This window comes from Brassica napus, chromosome C7 (genome assembly GCF_020379485.1).
Source record: "Brassica napus cultivar Da-Ae chromosome C7, Da-Ae, whole genome shotgun sequence".
Lineage (NCBI taxonomy): Eukaryota > Viridiplantae > Streptophyta > Magnoliopsida > Brassicales > Brassicaceae > Brassica > Brassica napus.
In genome coordinates this window covers 32,518,010-32,532,710 of record NC_063450.1, presented here as the reverse complement: position 1 = coordinate 32,532,710, position 14,701 = coordinate 32,518,010, and the positions used below count along the sequence as shown (strand labels likewise).

At 36.7% G+C, this 14,701-nt stretch overlaps 2 protein-coding genes across 4 annotated transcripts; one reads left to right on the top strand and one right to left on the bottom strand.

The window, feature by feature from the left end:
- Positions 1–233: 233 nt before the first annotated feature.
- LOC106391306 (DNA-directed RNA polymerase III subunit 2) lies at positions 234–10,482 on the top strand. Of its 3 annotated transcripts, none has more exons than XM_013831928.3 (40): positions 234–329; positions 954–996; positions 1,146–1,207; positions 1,322–1,418; positions 1,506–1,627; positions 1,791–1,883; positions 1,971–2,043; positions 2,119–2,209; positions 2,287–2,339; positions 2,636–2,700; positions 2,852–2,957; positions 3,041–3,151; positions 3,270–3,329; positions 3,668–3,700; positions 3,845–3,895; positions 3,967–4,065; positions 4,381–4,440; positions 4,529–4,621; positions 4,960–5,070; positions 5,159–5,269; positions 5,364–5,480; positions 5,646–5,762; positions 5,844–5,924; positions 6,279–6,383; positions 6,475–6,555; positions 6,648–6,785; positions 6,865–6,909; positions 7,146–7,223; positions 7,293–7,432; positions 7,525–7,615; positions 7,996–8,114; positions 8,197–8,332; positions 8,404–8,534; positions 8,767–8,892; positions 8,981–9,036; positions 9,239–9,309; positions 9,403–9,487; positions 9,648–9,751; positions 9,825–9,953; positions 10,246–10,482. In XM_013831928.3, exons 3-40 carry the CDS (start codon positions 1,182–1,184, stop codon positions 10,294–10,296), a joined length of 3,456 nt encoding a protein of 1,151 aa, XP_013687382.1. In that variant the 5' UTR covers positions 234–329; positions 954–996; positions 1,146–1,181; the 3' UTR covers positions 10,297–10,482. The 3 variants fall into 3 exon arrangements, with proteins under 3 accessions (XP_013687382.1, XP_022562090.1, XP_022562089.1); XM_022706368.2 differs by lacking the exon at positions 234–329 and adding an exon at positions 382–399; XM_022706369.2 differs by lacking the exon at positions 954–996 and having other exon boundaries at positions 309–329.
- Positions 10,483–10,923: 441 nt separating this feature from the next.
- Positions 10,924–12,798, bottom strand: LOC106391297 (ras-related protein RABF2a-like). The gene is made up of 7 exons (XM_013831918.3): positions 12,560–12,798; positions 12,114–12,191; positions 11,880–12,047; positions 11,743–11,791; positions 11,592–11,665; positions 11,341–11,434; positions 10,924–11,248 (listed from the first exon to the last, which is right to left on the bottom strand). The coding sequence occupies exons 1-7, from the start codon at positions 12,596–12,598 to the stop codon at positions 11,148–11,150; spliced, it is 603 nt and encodes a 200-aa protein (XP_013687372.2). The 5' UTR covers positions 12,599–12,798; the 3' UTR covers positions 10,924–11,147.
- Between the last annotated feature and the right edge of the window lie 1,903 nt (positions 12,799–14,701).

The window sequence follows — 14,701 nt, the reverse complement described above, 5'->3', positions numbered from 1 at the left end:
GATATGTTTCCGATTTTTTTTTTTTTTTTAATAAAAAACAGATATGAATGTTTCATAATTTTTAACCGAACAGTGTTAAAAAAAAAAGAAAAAAATTAACCGAACCAATCTTATCCAAACTGAGATTTATACCGAAACTAAACCGTTTCTTACCAGTATTCGAATTTAACTAAATCGAATTATCCCGTTTAAACCGAATACAAAACCCCTCACTTTTTTTTTTTTTTTCTGGTTAATATAAAATGGGATAAAATTTGGGCACAAGTAGCCGCAGGGTTTTATTCATCTCTCCCATCTCCGACTCTTCTTTAAGCCGACGCCTTGTTACGGTTGGTATCTCTTTCACAGATCAATTGCCAAGTCAATTTGTGTTTTTTTTTCTAGGATTTCGAAAAAAGGGTATGTTTCGGTGGTGCTTATCTTCTCTTTTGGTCAAAAAAAAATGCAGTTGTTTCTCTTTGGTATCACTTTGGGGAAAGCTTTGAGCCACCATTGTAAAAAATAAAAACTCAATTTTAGTGAACTTTGTCTTAGTCTAAGCTTCTATTTAAACTTGTTGATTTATTCAATGTTTTGCATTATTAGGTTCCCTAATCTACTTTCACTTGCACCGTTTGTTTCTCTGCTCCGACTGTTTCTCTTTGACGAAAAAAACGATAAATCTCGTTTGTTCCCTTTCGATCGATGATGCCCATTATTATTTGTTTTTCTGTAAAAAAAGTTACGATCTTGATTCATTGTTAGAATCATATTTATCCACTTCTTTGCTTGTGCTTACAACACTTTTGTTTGAGATCACTGATTGGTGGCTAATAAAAGGTGCAATCTTTTCTAGTTAGAAGCTTTGATGGGTGATAGAATCTCTTAAAAACTCCTCCATTGTAGTTAGATGCATCAGTCAACGTTTACTTGAGTCCACTGTCAGCATCTAACTCTAGCTCTCTGTTTTTCAGCATTGAAAGAGGTGCGGTGCTTCTTATATTTCCAAATAAGCAGGTTTGTAGTACCTAAACTTTTCTTGAGTGTACCTTGTTTTTCACCATCTAACTATTCTTACTCTACCTTCTATTTAAACTTCTTGATTATGCAATCTTTTGGTGTCTCCGTTACCTTTTTATTTATAGTTCCTCCATGGATTATTTCAGATAATTGACAGCTGAACTGCAAGTTAAATAATAGTGATGGGACTCAGTCACGAAGATCTAGAGTACGTTTCTTTGTTGATTTTTGTTGGAAAGATACGAATCTGCTTTCTTCGTTTATGCTATTAAATTGTATGCTCATACATTTTATTCCAACGTGACTCTTTGTATCGAAACAGCTTGACCAACGATGACCATTTCGTCGACAAGCAAAAGCTTTCAGCTCCTATCAAGTCAACAGCTGATAAGTTCCAGCTCGTTCCCGAGTTTTTGAAGGTACACATGACACAGCAACTATTCCTTTATGGTTTATACGACCTGCTGTGTCTGCATTCCTAAAGAGTTTTGGCTTTTTTTTCCTAGGTGAGAGGACTTGTGAAGCAACACTTGGATTCATTCAATTACTTCATCAATGTCGGGATCAAAAAGATTGTTCGTGCAAATTCTCGTATTACATCCACTCTAGACCCATCGATTTATCTAAGGTCTCACCTTCTTATCGTCTTTCTAATCTCAGTCTTATCTGTGTTATCTTCTTTCATGGAAAGAAAAAGCAGAATACTTTATGGCTTTTCAGTCCTTCTCTAACTCTATCCCACAAGATTGTGCGTTAAAAAACTGAACTTTTTGGAGATATTTTTGGTGCAGGTTTAAGGATGTCAGAGTTGGTGAACCCTGTATTTTAAGCATTAGTATGGCGGAGAAACTCAATCCACACATGTGCCGATTAGCTGATATGACGTAATGACTTCTTCTATTTGCTATTTGAGAATATGCTACATTCTTGACTGTTTTAAATGCATTGTAACATCTTCTTTTACATTTCAGATATGCTGCTCCAATCTTTGTCGACATAGAATATGTTCATGGAAGTCATGGACAGACGACAATAAGTGCAAAGGTAACAAATGAAAAATAAATGTATCTATACTACATTATGCTGCTTGTCAACAACAACTCAGGCTGAAAATTTCAGGATAACGTCACTATCGGAAGGATGCCTATTATGTTGCGGAGCTGCCGCTGTGTATTACATGGAAAAGATGAAGAGGAACTTGCAAGATTGGGTTTGTATTTCACCTTTATTTCAAGCCTTGCTTATTTTTGTTACATCACATTTATTGTATTCCGTTTTGGATTCCAGGTGAGTGCCCACTTGATCCTGGAGGATATTTTGTCATCAAAGGAACCGAGAAGGTAACATTACTTCATGCTTTGTATACATAATCTTCTTACAACTATCTTATGGAGTCTATATGTTGGCTACTTGTCTGCACTTTGACTTTTGGATATCTGTTGTGTTTTATATCTCCCTTTAGTTCATACTAGATTGTGTGTTTATTTGGCCATTCAGCACTGTTCTTGTTCTAATTGGTAGTTGACGTTCATTTTTTATGTGAATGAAATCATCCCATATTTCCTTGGAATCCTTTCTTTTTCTTGCCTGACCTGAAGCCTCTATTGATTGTGTTGGTGTTTGCTATTCATTTCAGGTCTTGTTGATACAAGAACAACTTTCGAAGAACAGAATCATTATTGATTGTGATAAAAAGGGGAAGTAAGTGATCTCTTTATTAATTCAGTCCTTGTTGTATTGATTTGCAAGCATCATTCCTCATTATTAACTGTCAAGCCAAAATAAATTTATCATAGTTTACGAACCCAAGTTTCATTGTTTGCTGATTCTCTCTTTTACTGCTTGTTCTCAGCATAAATGCATCTGTCACAAGCAGCACTGAAATGACGAAAAGCAAAACAGTTATTCAGATGGATAAGGAGAAGATATATTTATTTCTACATCAATTTGTAAAAAAGGTGAAGATACATCATCACGTCCTTCTCTGTAATTGTAGATCTTCCAGGAATGGACTATTTTCTGAGCGTGTATTTTGTCATAGATTCCAATTATAATCGTCCTCAAAGCTATGGGAATGGAGAGTGACCAAGAGATCGTACAAATGGTTGGAAGGGATCCCCGTTTTAGCGCATCACTACTACCCTCGATGGAGGCAAGTATTATGGCCACCTGCTTTTTTCGTCTATGTCACTTTATTCAACCTGTGGTTCTGATGAACCTTGATCTGTGAACTGTCATATTTATCCATCGAAAGGCTTATCTAATTTCAGGAGTGTATTAGTGAAGGCGTGACTACACGACAAGAAGCACTGGACTATCTCGAGGCAAAGGTGCAGTATTTTATTCCTCTTAGAGAATTGTTAAAAAAAATTCCTGTTGAATGATTCACATATTGTCCACTTAAAAGTTACCTAGAAAACAGAATAGATTTACTGCCCTGTTAAAAAGAGCTCTTTCTAGTGTTTTAAAAGGGCCATAGCTCGTTCTATCATTATTGAAAAGATATATACAGACTTTCTGTGTTTATAGTTAGTTGCATCCATTTCATTTTGTGATGTAACGAGAGAAATAACACCCACTGAAGAAAAGAATAGACTATCCTTTACTGATTTTTGTCAATTTGCGGCAAGATTGACTGACATATTCTTTTATTTATTAATTTCTGTAGGTGAAGAAATCATCGTATGGACCTCCTGAAAAGGTTTTTATTCTTTACTCCGCTATTAAACTCCTGGTTCAACTTCAGACAGATGGATAAATATACCTTTAGTCCTATAAAATTTTAATATGAAAGCTTTCTTGCTTAGTAAAAATTTTCAAATTGTATATTTACATGATCTGCTAGGATGGCAAAGCTCTATACATTCTCAGAGCTTTATTCCTTGCACACGTACCTGTAAGTATCTCAACTTCTTCTGGTTCTTAATATTTTAGTATTTGCTTACTGATTGCTATAATCCCCTTAAGGTGCGTGACAACAATTATCGCCAAAAATGTTTCTATGTTGGGGTGATGTTGAGGCGAATGATTGAAGCAATGTTAAACAAAGATGCCATGGATGACAAGGTAATACCATAACCCTTATATCTGGAAAAGTTCTTTTCTCTACATGTGGAATATATTTGAATTCTGGTTATTTACTTTTAGGATAACAGCTATATGACATGTTAGATTACCTAAAGACGACAAATTTAAAATAGGGATGGACATACTGAAATAGCTTACAAAATGTCACTAATTTTTTAGACTAACGTGATCATGATGGCTGACTTGTTAGTCTATCATCTGAGAATAAACTAAGGATGATCTGGAGACAAGTCTTATAATAACCCGACAATTTATAGAGCTTGTATCTATGTTCTCAAATGTGTCTTCATGTAGGATTATGTTGGTAACAAGCGGTTGGAGTTATCTGGGCAACTAATATCTCTTCTCTTTGAGGTATCACTGAAACTTGTCACCGTACGCAGTATTTTCTTGTATGTACTCTAGTCCTTACCCATGGTTTTCCTCCTTAATCCTGCTACAGGATTTGTTCAAAACAATGACCACTGAGGCCATTAAGAAAGTAGATGGTATCCTTCAAAAACCTACCCGGGCAAGCCGTTTTGATTTTTCACAAGTAAGTTTAGAAATATACTGCCTTGCTAGTTCAGGTCTTACTTTACCTATGAACCGGTCTTCTTGCATAGTTCCGAAGTAAGTAAAACGTATTGCTTTTTTCAGTAGGCTCATAATGTGTTGTTATCAGCTAGGTGTTAATGATATTATGTCGATTGGCAATTTCTTTGTCAACTTACTTCTCCCTTATGTATTTCGCTACTACTTGAATTGCTACAGTTAGGATATTTACCGTTCTGTGTAGCTTTTGACCTAGGAAAAACATGGATAGAATCGATTTTACTTTAATGAAACGAACTGATCGTACGACTTCAATTTTCTTTTGTGATGTGCTTGTAGTGTCTTACTGGAGAGAAGAATCATAATATTTCTTTTGGACTGGAAAGAACCCTTTCAACGGGAAACTTCGATATTAAAAGGTTCAGAATGCATAGGAAAGGCATGACACAGGTCAGTCTTATTTTCTTTATACACATCTGTGTGCATGTCTCTAGCCTCATTCAGGCGACAGTGTTCTTAAAGAAATATTTTGATATAGGTTTTAACAAGGTTATCTTTTATTGGGAGCATGGGGTTTATTACGAAAATTTCGCCACAGTTCGAAAAGTCTAGAAAAGTTAGTGGGCCTAGATCTTTGCAACCCAGCCAGGTAATGATGCTATCTTTATAAGCCTATGAGAATTACTGCTTCTCTTTGAACTTTCATTTAGTTTGATCTTTTGCATTGTGATTTGCTTTATAAGTGGGGCATGCTCTGCCCATGTGATACCCCAGAAGGCGAAGCTTGTGGTCTTGTCAAGAACTTGGCGTTAATGACTCATGTTACAACGGATATAGAGGAAGGCCCATTGGTTGCTATGGTATGTGGTTGTTATTTTATTAACTTAAAGTCCATTTACTCACATTAATCGCCTTTGCTATGGCTTTGAGAAGGATACCTTCGTAATCACTATACCCTTCTCATTATCTTTGGCTAGTCATCTGGTTTTGAATCCTTATGTTTTTAATGGATTTTCTGGAAACAGTGCTACAAATTGGGTGTCACAGATTTGGAAGTACTATCAGCAGAGGAGCTGCATACTCCAGACTCATTTTTGGTCATATTTAATGGGCTAATAATTGGCAAACATAGAAGGCCACAGGTACCTTTTTTACAAATACACGGATCTGCACGGAGCATTTTACACATCTTTGCACCTCTTCACTAGCTTCTATTGTTTCAGTACTTCGCCAATTCTCTTAGAAGGCTGCGTAGAGCTGGGAAAATTGGGGAGTTCGTCAGTGTGTTCATAAACGAAAAGCAGGTACCTCCTCCAGTTTTCATTTTTTTTTAATTTTTTGGTAATCCAAGTATTTCAAATGCACGTTGTAGCTTGTGTCCGTTCGTCCATTATTTGGTAATCGAGGGCTGTTTTCGTGTGTATTGTTAAGATTTCTGAATTAAAATAGACTCAGGAAGCTACATTAATATATTTGTTGAGTGATTTTCAGAGTAGAAATACAGTTGACGAGTGATGATCTCATTTAGAATACTACAAACTCGTAGATTTAGGGAATAATAATAAGTAAACGATTATTCCCTAAATCTCTGCCAAGTTTTCCTTTTGAATACACAAATGTTAACTTGGACTGACTCCGAAGAATTTTTTTTTAATCAGCATTGTGTTTACGTTGCTTCTGATGGTGGGCGGGTGTGTCGTCCACTTGTTATAGTCGATAATGGAGTATCAAGAGTTAAACAATACCACATGAAGGAATTACAGGTACATATGTTTTACTCTCCCAGATTCATGCATACTTGTCTTAGTGGTATAAGTTAAAGACATCGGTTGACTAATTTGTATTTCCTTGAAGGATGGTGTTCGCACTTTTGATGACTTTATTCGTGAAGGTTTGATCGAGTATCTTGATGTCAATGAGGAAAACAATGCATTGGTTCGTGCCAGTCTTCGTTTTTTCTAGATGTATTATATTCTATTGCACCATATGCAGTCGAAAATCATCACTGTTTCTTTCCTTGTTTTTAGATTGCTTTATACGAAGGTAGGCCCAAGGAAATGAAAGGCACAACCCACATTGAGATTGAACCATTCACCATCTTAGGTGTTGTTGCTGGTCTTATCCCCTACCCTCACCATAATCAGTCACCTAGAAATACGTATCAGGTTTGTGTGCCTCTGACATAAGATGCTGCAGTTTCTGTTGGTTTGCATCGCGCTAATAGCCCTGTTACATTGCGTGCAGTGTGCTATGGGAAAACAAGCTATGGGAAATATTGCTTACAACCAGGCATGTCCATTTATATTCTCCATATCATTCTTTGAGGCAAAGCTTACTACTTCCCAATTTTGAGGACTTGATTAGATTAATTGTTGCCTGTTGTTCTGTCTAATGTTTTGCTTAATTAAGTTGGTTATGTAATGTCCAATTACTTCAAAGCCTCTGTCTTCTCCCTTGCATCATGTTCTATTATATCTTGCTTTCTCTCAGCCACTGACTTTGCCTTATACAATCTGTGTATATAGTTAAATCGGATGGACTCATTGCTTTACCTATTGGTGTATCCTCAACGACCTCTGTTGACAACAAGGACCATCGAATTGGTAAGTTTCTTTGGTCTAATAGGAATGGATTTATAATTTGGTACTAATAAAAAATTTGCTTGTTAACAGGTTGGATACGATAAACTTGGAGCAGGTCAAAATGCAACAGTTGCTGTTATGAGTAATACTGGATACGACATTGAGGATGCAATAGTGATGAACAAAGCTTCCTTGGATCGAGGTTTTGGCCGCTGCATTGTTATGAAAAAGTATGTTGGATTTCTCTTTGAGGAAAAATTCGGTTCCTCTGGGATATCGCCTCTTACACTAACTATTATTGCTTCTCACCTTTGTGAAACAGACTTGTTGCTGCTTGCCAGAAGTATGGTAACGATGCAGTAGACAGAATACTCAGGCCACAAAGAACAGGTCCAGACGCGGAAAAGATGCAGGTACAGACATCCTAGAGACTATTGTCAAGTCAAATTCAAAGATTTTGCTTTTAGAATTAGTTTCGTTGCAAATGCTTATTCTTAGTGGATATTTTAGATTATGTGGAAATAGTCCTAGGTAATCCATTGAGCACATAATACATATTCCCATTTCTGATTGGAGGGAGCAGCACTATATTAGTGTTGCTTTTTTAAATTGTTCCCTTTTTTTCTTTCTCAAAATAGAGACTTCATTAGGAAAAATTTTGACTGCATAGAAGTTATATGACATTACTGGCGTAAACTGTACACTATGGTCTTATAACATTCCTATTCCGTGCTTTCCCTCTGCTGAAACATGGTGGATACGTTTTCATGGTGACTGCTGTTTTTTCTTTTAGATACTGGATGATGATGGAATAGCATCTCCAGGGGAAATTATTAGACCGAATGATGTCTATATAAATAAGCAAGTCCCTGTGGACACAAGAAATAACATTACATCTCAGCAATCGGATAGGTATTCCACTAACTTTTCCCCACATCATGATTGTTTCTTATAACTCTAAAGGCAAACTGACAATATGTTGTGCACTTTTCAGTCAATATCGTCCGGCCAGAGAGTATTTTAAAGGTCCTGAAGGGGAAACGCAAGTGGTCGATAGAGTTGCTCTTTGTTCTGACAAGAACGGCAATTTATGCATAAAATATATCATCCGGCATACTCGTCGGCCAGAGGTGAGGAATTTTATGTTAAGTAGGCGTCATGTTCTACAGTGTTAATCGAGTCTTGGTGTTCTCTTGTTTAGCTTGGAGACAAGTTCAGCAGTAGGCATGGGCAGAAAGGTGTATGTGGTACAATCGTTCAGCAGGAAGATTTTCCATTTTCTGAGCGTGGAATTTGCCCTGATTTGATCATGAATCCTCATGGGTTTCCAAGGTGAAAAAATATTCTTCGTAGTCCCAACTATCAAGTAGTTTTCATGGTACCAAACAAGTAAAATGGTTCTATTAGTTAGTAGGACAAATTCGTTTTCTGTGTTGGTACCCAACTTGGAACGTTTATGTTAATCCCTTTAATTCAAAAAGTTTGAAATGTCATTTGAAGTTTTAGATTACTTGAGATCTGTATTATAACTGGGGCGTTTATGAAAACGTTGTTCTTGTCACAGTCGTATGACAGTAGGTAAGATGATAGAGCTACTTGGAAGTAAGGCTGGGGTGTCTTCAGGTAGATTTCATTATGGTAGTGCTTTTGGAGAACGAAGTGGTCACGCTGACAAGGTTGAGGCAATAAGGTACAGTTTCTTATATATGAGGCTTCTTCTTGTCTGTTGAAATTTTTTGTTTTGGCATTTAATGTCGTCTTATGTTCCATCATTTCAGTAAGACCCTTGTGAAGCATGGCTTTTCCTACAGTGGGAAGGACTTGTTATACTCAGGTACCGCTTTATGATTCTTCACAACATTTCAGAATGTGCAAACCCATTCTAGTGTCGGTTATTATATTCTTTGAATTAAAAAAGTAGTTTAGATTCACTGAAATTGAACAAAGACAAATGAGATCCAAACTTCTTACTACAAAGCCATATAGGGTATTTTTTTCTTTGTACATCATACCTGACGATCTTGAGAGTCTCGCAGGTCTCAGTGGTGAGCCATTACAGACATACGTCTTCATGGGGCCAATATATTATCAGAAACTGAAACATATGGTGAGGTTCCTCTAAACTATTTAAACATAAGAGTGTTTGATTTGTCGGAAAAATAACATTATATCTGCTTTTGTGTACTTATGTTTTGAATAGGTCCTGGACAAAATGCATGCACGAGGGAGTGGACCCCGTGTGATGATGACAAGACAGCCAACTGAAGGGAAATCCAAAAATGGAGGTAAGTTGATGTGTGACTATGGTTAGATAGATTATGATACTTTACACTAAGAGTTTTGGTGATTTTCCATTTAATAATTAGTTTTGAAGTTTTCCTGTTTGGTATGTTCACTCTGGATTTAACCAATGAGTTGTTGTTTTCTCAATCGTTGCTGTCACAGGTTTACGAGTGGGAGAGATGGAACGAGATTGCCTTATTGCTTATGGAGCGAGCATGTTGATCTATGAGCGGCTCATGCTTTCTAGTGATCCTTTTGAAGTTCAGGTAAATATTATTATAACATTGTATGAAAAATAAATATGTGTGATACACTACTAACAAACATTTTTAAATGCAGGTTTGTAGAGCTTGCGGTTTATTGGGATATTACGATTACAAGCTGAAGAAAGCAGTTTGTTCAACATGTAAGAATGGTGATAGCATTGCTACTATGAAACTCCCTTACGCATGCAAGCTCCTCTTCCAGGTAAAAACACTGTTTTTTCTTTTGTTTTGCCTTTTTGATATCTGGTTTTGCCTGTCAAACTGAAACTTTCTACTTAGCCCACATACGTAAATGATGAGATAATTTTGAACTTGGATCAAAGTGCAATTTCTAACTGAAATTAGTAAAGAAGCTGTGGTGTTTCCAGTTTTACTGGTGTGTGGTATTTGATGAGTCTATCTCCACTCACTCAAAGCTATACTCTTTCCAGTTTTCTTCTGGCTTGTTTCGGTTGTCTGAACTCTTTTTCTCTCTGCTTTATACATGGTTACAGGAACTCCAGTCGATGAATGTTGTTCCCCGTCTGAAACTCGTGGAGTCTTGAAGAAGATTTTACTTTTATAATAGTATCGATGGCTTTTGATATTCTAATGTCCACCTCTGAGGTTGGACCATATTAATTTAAACATTCAGCAATTTTGTTCTCCTTTTTGGATGTCAGGATGTTTTGTTGTCACTGTTTCTTAAACTTTGAAATAAATAAATCACAGGACAATCTCCTTTGTTACTCTATAAACATTGTCTTCATCAAGACAAAGAAAACCTTAAAAGAATTATACAGGTGTAACTTGTAATGGTAGAGCATCGATGGCTTTTGATATCCGAATATCCAAGTCCTCTCGAGGTTGGATCATATTAGCAACCGTATTGGTGCTTTTATGAAAGAGTCTACTCTCCACTATATTTCAGAAACTATGAAACCATGTGTCTTCTCTTAGTTCACATAATTTTATTTTATATTCTAAAATTAATTGCTTAAATCAAATTATTAATAAAATTTTGGAAGAGCCTCAGTTTTAATAAACTGACCATGCTCTAAGAAACCAAGAAACAGATGTTTTGTTCTCTATGTTTCCGAAAATATAGTCTTCGTCAAAGATAACACAACCTTAGAGAATATTTTCATAAAAGATTACATAACCTTAGAGAATATTAACGCAAGGAAAAAGGATTTTAGTGCACAAAATATATAGAAGCGATCACACGCATAGTAAGTTGTGATATATCTAATTACAAATAAGATTCAAACCTCTTCAAATACAAGTATCTTTAGATTTCCACAGGGTTGGAAGCATCTTGATATACAATGCAAAGCGAAGTAAAACGACAAGAAGAAAACACATAAAGAGTCTCGATGTTTCTTGCTACTGTGACTAACCAAGAGAGAGAGGTCTCTTAAGCACAACATGATGAACTCACTGCAGTAGCTGCTGGCCCACTGGGGAGAACCATTCCTGCTGGGTTTTCTGTTGGCTGTACACGTGGTAGCCTTTTTGCTGTAAGCAAGGAAAAAAAAAGTGGGAAGGAAATGAGTCAAAAGCAAGATACTCGTTTTGAAATTGGTTGCTTGAATGTAAGAAAGACTCACCGATTTCATAGAATATGTCTTTGACATTTGTTGCAGTCTTGGCTGAGGTTTCCATGAAGAAAAGGCTGTTCTCTAGAGCATATGTCTCTGCCTCCTGCAAGTGAGAGACGAATAATATAACCATCATGAACTACTTAACAACACAATTCAGAAATGCAAAAGCTGATTCCATCACTCGAATCTCTGTCCCAAAGTGTGTGTTAGCACTTTTCCATCTACTTTGAGTTCCAGGAGAGGAAGATTAGGTTTACCTCTGCAGACACTTTCCTTGCATCTAATAAATCAGCTTTGTTTCCAGCAAGAGCCATCACCATATTAGGATTGCCTGAATATATAGTCAAATCCCCATTATAGCAAAGACGCTTCACTAGCAATATATGAATGTAGACCGGTTTTTCTAACCTTGAGCCTGCAGTTCCTGAACCCATTTCTTCGCCCTCTCAAATGAGCCCTGTGACAGACAATAGAAAGAAAAAGAGTTAAAGTAGGCCCAAAAATCACACAGCTGATCAGTGCAAGGGATAGAGAATAATAGGTACTTGATTAGTAATGTCAAAGACAATAATGGCAGCAGCAGCACCCCTGTAGTACATAGGAGCCAAGCTATGGTAACGTTCCTGGCCAGCTGTATCCCAAATCTCAAACTTGACAGTTGCATCATTCACAGCCAATGTTTGAGAGAAGAAGGCTGCACCTATCGTTGATTCCTGTTCACAACAAGTATCAAAACCTCCTCAAGAAAAAAAAGACTAATGGCGAGAATCTACACAAACCTGGAATTCAACAAACTGATCTTTGACGAACCGAAGCACAAGACTTGATTTTCCAGCTCCAACATCCCCAAGCAGTACCTGAAGAACTTAACCAAGTTTAACCACCAAAACAAAAATAAAGGAATGATACAGAAACTGTCTTCTGCTAACATAGTTAAAATGATAAAATTGTCCACAATCAAACTACTAAGATCATTCCACGCAATCAATCAAAGTAGAGAATCTAGAGATACAAACAAAGTAGCTAAACGCAATCTGCCATTGATAAAACAAAGCTACCAGATCGGATAGTCCATGAAAAGATACACAAACATGCAATCTATGCGATCGGAAGAATATAATCGGAAATCAACGATCCAATCAAAATTCTCCCCAAAGATCAGTCCAATTCACGATCCGAGGATAAAAAAAGAATCTATAGCTAATAAAAGAATCAGAATACTAACCAATTTGGCGTTGATGTTCTTGTTTCCAGCGGTGGCCATGATTTTTGATCTGAAGCTCGGGGAATCCTCTGATCAACGAGATCGCAGTTGAGATAAACGCGTTGACAATCGAATGACGGAGAAGAGAGAAAGCTAACAAGCTTCCACAACACACAACCGATAGATAGAGAGAGAGAGAGAGAGGTAAAAGGAACAAATACTATACGGCTCGTGAATACGACGACACAACAAGTATGGAAATTACGAAAGGATCCGTATGTTTATCTTTAATTCCAAACAACACCCTTAACAAATAGGGGGTACTGGGTTGCCCCTTTCCTCCCTCGGAGAGAGAATGTGAATGCCCCGGTAGCCAGTGCGAATTGAATTCAGGTAGCTTTCCGTATTGAGACCGAAGCTCCCTCAAGTAATCACTACTGGGCCAGTCCGCACTGGTTAACACCCTTAACAAATAGAGGTTAACAGAGAAGTACTAAACTAAACTATTGATTTTTTAATTACATATTTGTAGTTTCGTATTGTGATTTGTGACAAGAAATGGAAACCGCCTATTTTTACGTGTTTTTGATACCTAAGTAGAAGATATACATTTCAAAAAGTCAAAAATGTATTTTGACAAAATGGGGTTGTACAACATTAGCCACAAAAGTCTTTTATACATATTATTTGTCTATTTACTTCTAAAAGCCAAAATTAGAATAAAAACTATCTTTTATAAAAACAGATGGTTTGTTTAAACACACAACTTTAATAATATTATCTTAGGAAAAGTATAGAAATATACGGGGACAACAATGATTTACAGCATAGAAGGAAAAGAAAAATCTACGATGAATGGTGCTGCCGGTCCCCTTGGATAAAAATCAACGTGCCATTCACCGTAGATTTTTCTTTTCCTCCCCCGCCAATCTGTGTTTATCTTAGCCACATTCACTATCTTTAGCAACCGCCGTCACAGCCTCTTTGTGCTTGCAGCTTTGGTTCTCTTTGGCGACAGTCCTAAACGGAAGATGTGCGAGCCTCCCTTCTCTGGAATGTAGACTAGGCCTTGACAGTTTGAAAAGCCCGATGTCTTTGTCTCTCAGCTTCCTCTGATCGTCAGCGTCAGATCTGAGCCTACAAGACTTGCTGATTTGCTCGGGAGGATCACTGCCTCCTCTCTAATCATCTCCGACTTGCTTCTTGACGGATCTTGAATCACGAATTTTCAAGGTTTGTAGAGCTTCTCCTCAAGTTTTTTTTCCTCTGAGAGCGGCAGAGTAATGGTACTCTGTTGAGGGCCTCTTCCTCTAGCATCAAGGTTTATCTTTTATGGTATCTCCTCTGTTTTGACTTGTTCACTCTGTTTTGACTTGTTCACTCTTCCTCTAGCATCAAGGTTTATCTTTTATGGTATCTCCTCTGTTTTGACTTGTTCACTCTCCTATGCCACAAATGGTTTCATATTTTTGGGTTTCAACTAGTTAAATGCCCCTATTTAATCCACTTATGCATTTTAAAAAATTCAACTACCTTTTACAATGGTTTCAACCGTTGAACAAAAGATTCGAACTACTCCATTGTATGTAGTCTTATCAGGACATGTATTTGAATATCTTCAAGCAACCCAACAAATGATTTAAAACCGTCCACCACTGATGACACTCTTAAATGATTCACATTTTCTACATCATCAAAATAATAATTAACAGTGAAAACAGACTGAGTTTAAATTTAATTAACTATTAACATAATAAACTTTTAACTTATACATGGACCAATGACATGCGGACCATCGCATTCGCATATGATCTTCATAATCTTCTTGATTAGAATCTGAAACTCATTTGCTCAAAAACTATATGTTTTTGCCATTTTCTAGAATGCAATGCGTAAAATACTTGTTTAATCACCATACCTCTTATACAAATTAGTCCATATGTACCTAGCACACATTCTATGTTCACAATAAGGAAGAACATGTTATTTTGTCTGTGTTTTCTTCGTCATCTTCCCTAACGTTGAATTTGTCATCTTTCGCATCACCCTTGCTATACAAATTATCACGTAACAATGAAAACAATATAAATCTTTTTTTTTTAATTCTAAATAATCAAAATTCCGATGAATTAGATAAAAATTGGATTTAGCTCATTCTCAATT